The sequence below is a fragment of the Protomyctophum parallelum genome (assembly GCF_964188405.1).
Source record: "Protomyctophum parallelum genome assembly, chromosome: 11".
NCBI classification, from domain to species: Eukaryota; Metazoa; Chordata; class Actinopteri; order Myctophiformes; family Myctophidae; genus Protomyctophum; species Protomyctophum parallelum.
Window position 1 is genome coordinate 3,937,469 of NC_139707.1, and position 1,000 is coordinate 3,938,468.

A 1,000-nucleotide genomic window follows, 5' to 3' on the forward strand; every position below is an offset into this window, starting at 1 on the left:
TTGAGGCGATTTGATATCGCCTCATATAACAACTGTGTTTGAAAAATAAACATGTCACCCCGGCCGCTTCACTCATATGGATATGAAGAATCAACTGACTGAGAGAAAACGCTAATGTTACTGCTGCTGAATTAGTTAGATTTTCGCTAGAAGCAGACTGTATCATATATGAGTGACTGGCTGTTGCAAACGATACAGAGACACCTCCCTGACAATAACGCCGAGACAGCTTGTTAATTTTTGGACGCTTATAGTAGACGATATTAAGATCACCCCATGTTATTCTCCATAGAGAAATTACTTCCGCAAACCAGAGGAACGGAAGGGATGAGAGAGTTACGTCAGGACTTCGGTGCTCTATGTGAGCTTTTGCTATTTTCAAAAGATTTGTATACATTTCAAAACTTGAAATGGGACATTGTGTATAAGGATGAGTAGGCCTACTTTAACTTTTGGTACTTTAAGTATATTTTGATGGCAATACTTTAGTAGGGAGTCTTTCTGCATGGCAGCATTGATACTTTTACTTTAAGACCACTTTAAGAGAAAGTGGTCACTGCTATTTTCCTGCAGTAAAGCATCCTCTCCCGAGGCCTAGCTCTCACTTGAACTGTTCTACAATTGATCAGTTACATCATGGCTGACACCATTTACATCGTAATTTACATCGTGAAAGTCACCTCTGCGTCTGTCTGTCTGTCTGTCTGTCTGTCTTAATCTTAATAAAATAAAAGAGTCAGGCGCCTGATGGAGGGGAAAGGAACTGGTTGGAATAACGTGTTCCTTCCACGCGCTACGTCCAACCAGGGAAACTCCCCCCTGTCAGGTGTAAAGGAGCAACTTGGACACTCAGGCATGAAGGAAGCATGAGTTCAAGTCCGTTGCTCTCCCCTTGTCCCCCATATATGGGGACTAGGTTGGTGGAGGGTGTGTAGAGCCCAGGATTACATTAGATGATTGACACAGGGGTGAAAAATGAGTTACAAAATCGTGGGATAAA

General features: G+C 42.4%; 1 protein-coding gene across 1 annotated transcript in view; it reads left to right on the forward strand.

Moving 5' to 3' along the window:
* Window positions 1-636: 636 nt before the first annotated feature.
* gulp1a (GULP PTB domain containing engulfment adaptor 1a) overlaps window positions 637-1,000 on the forward strand; it is a gene marked incomplete at its 5' end in the record, with an annotated part of 19,543 nt that continues 19,179 nt past the window's right edge. Inside the window, one exon of the mRNA XM_083776074.1 lies at window positions 637-690. Within this exon, the coding sequence (XP_083632200.1) occupies window positions 637-690 (54 nt within the window). The remainder of the gene's footprint in view (window positions 691-1,000) is intronic.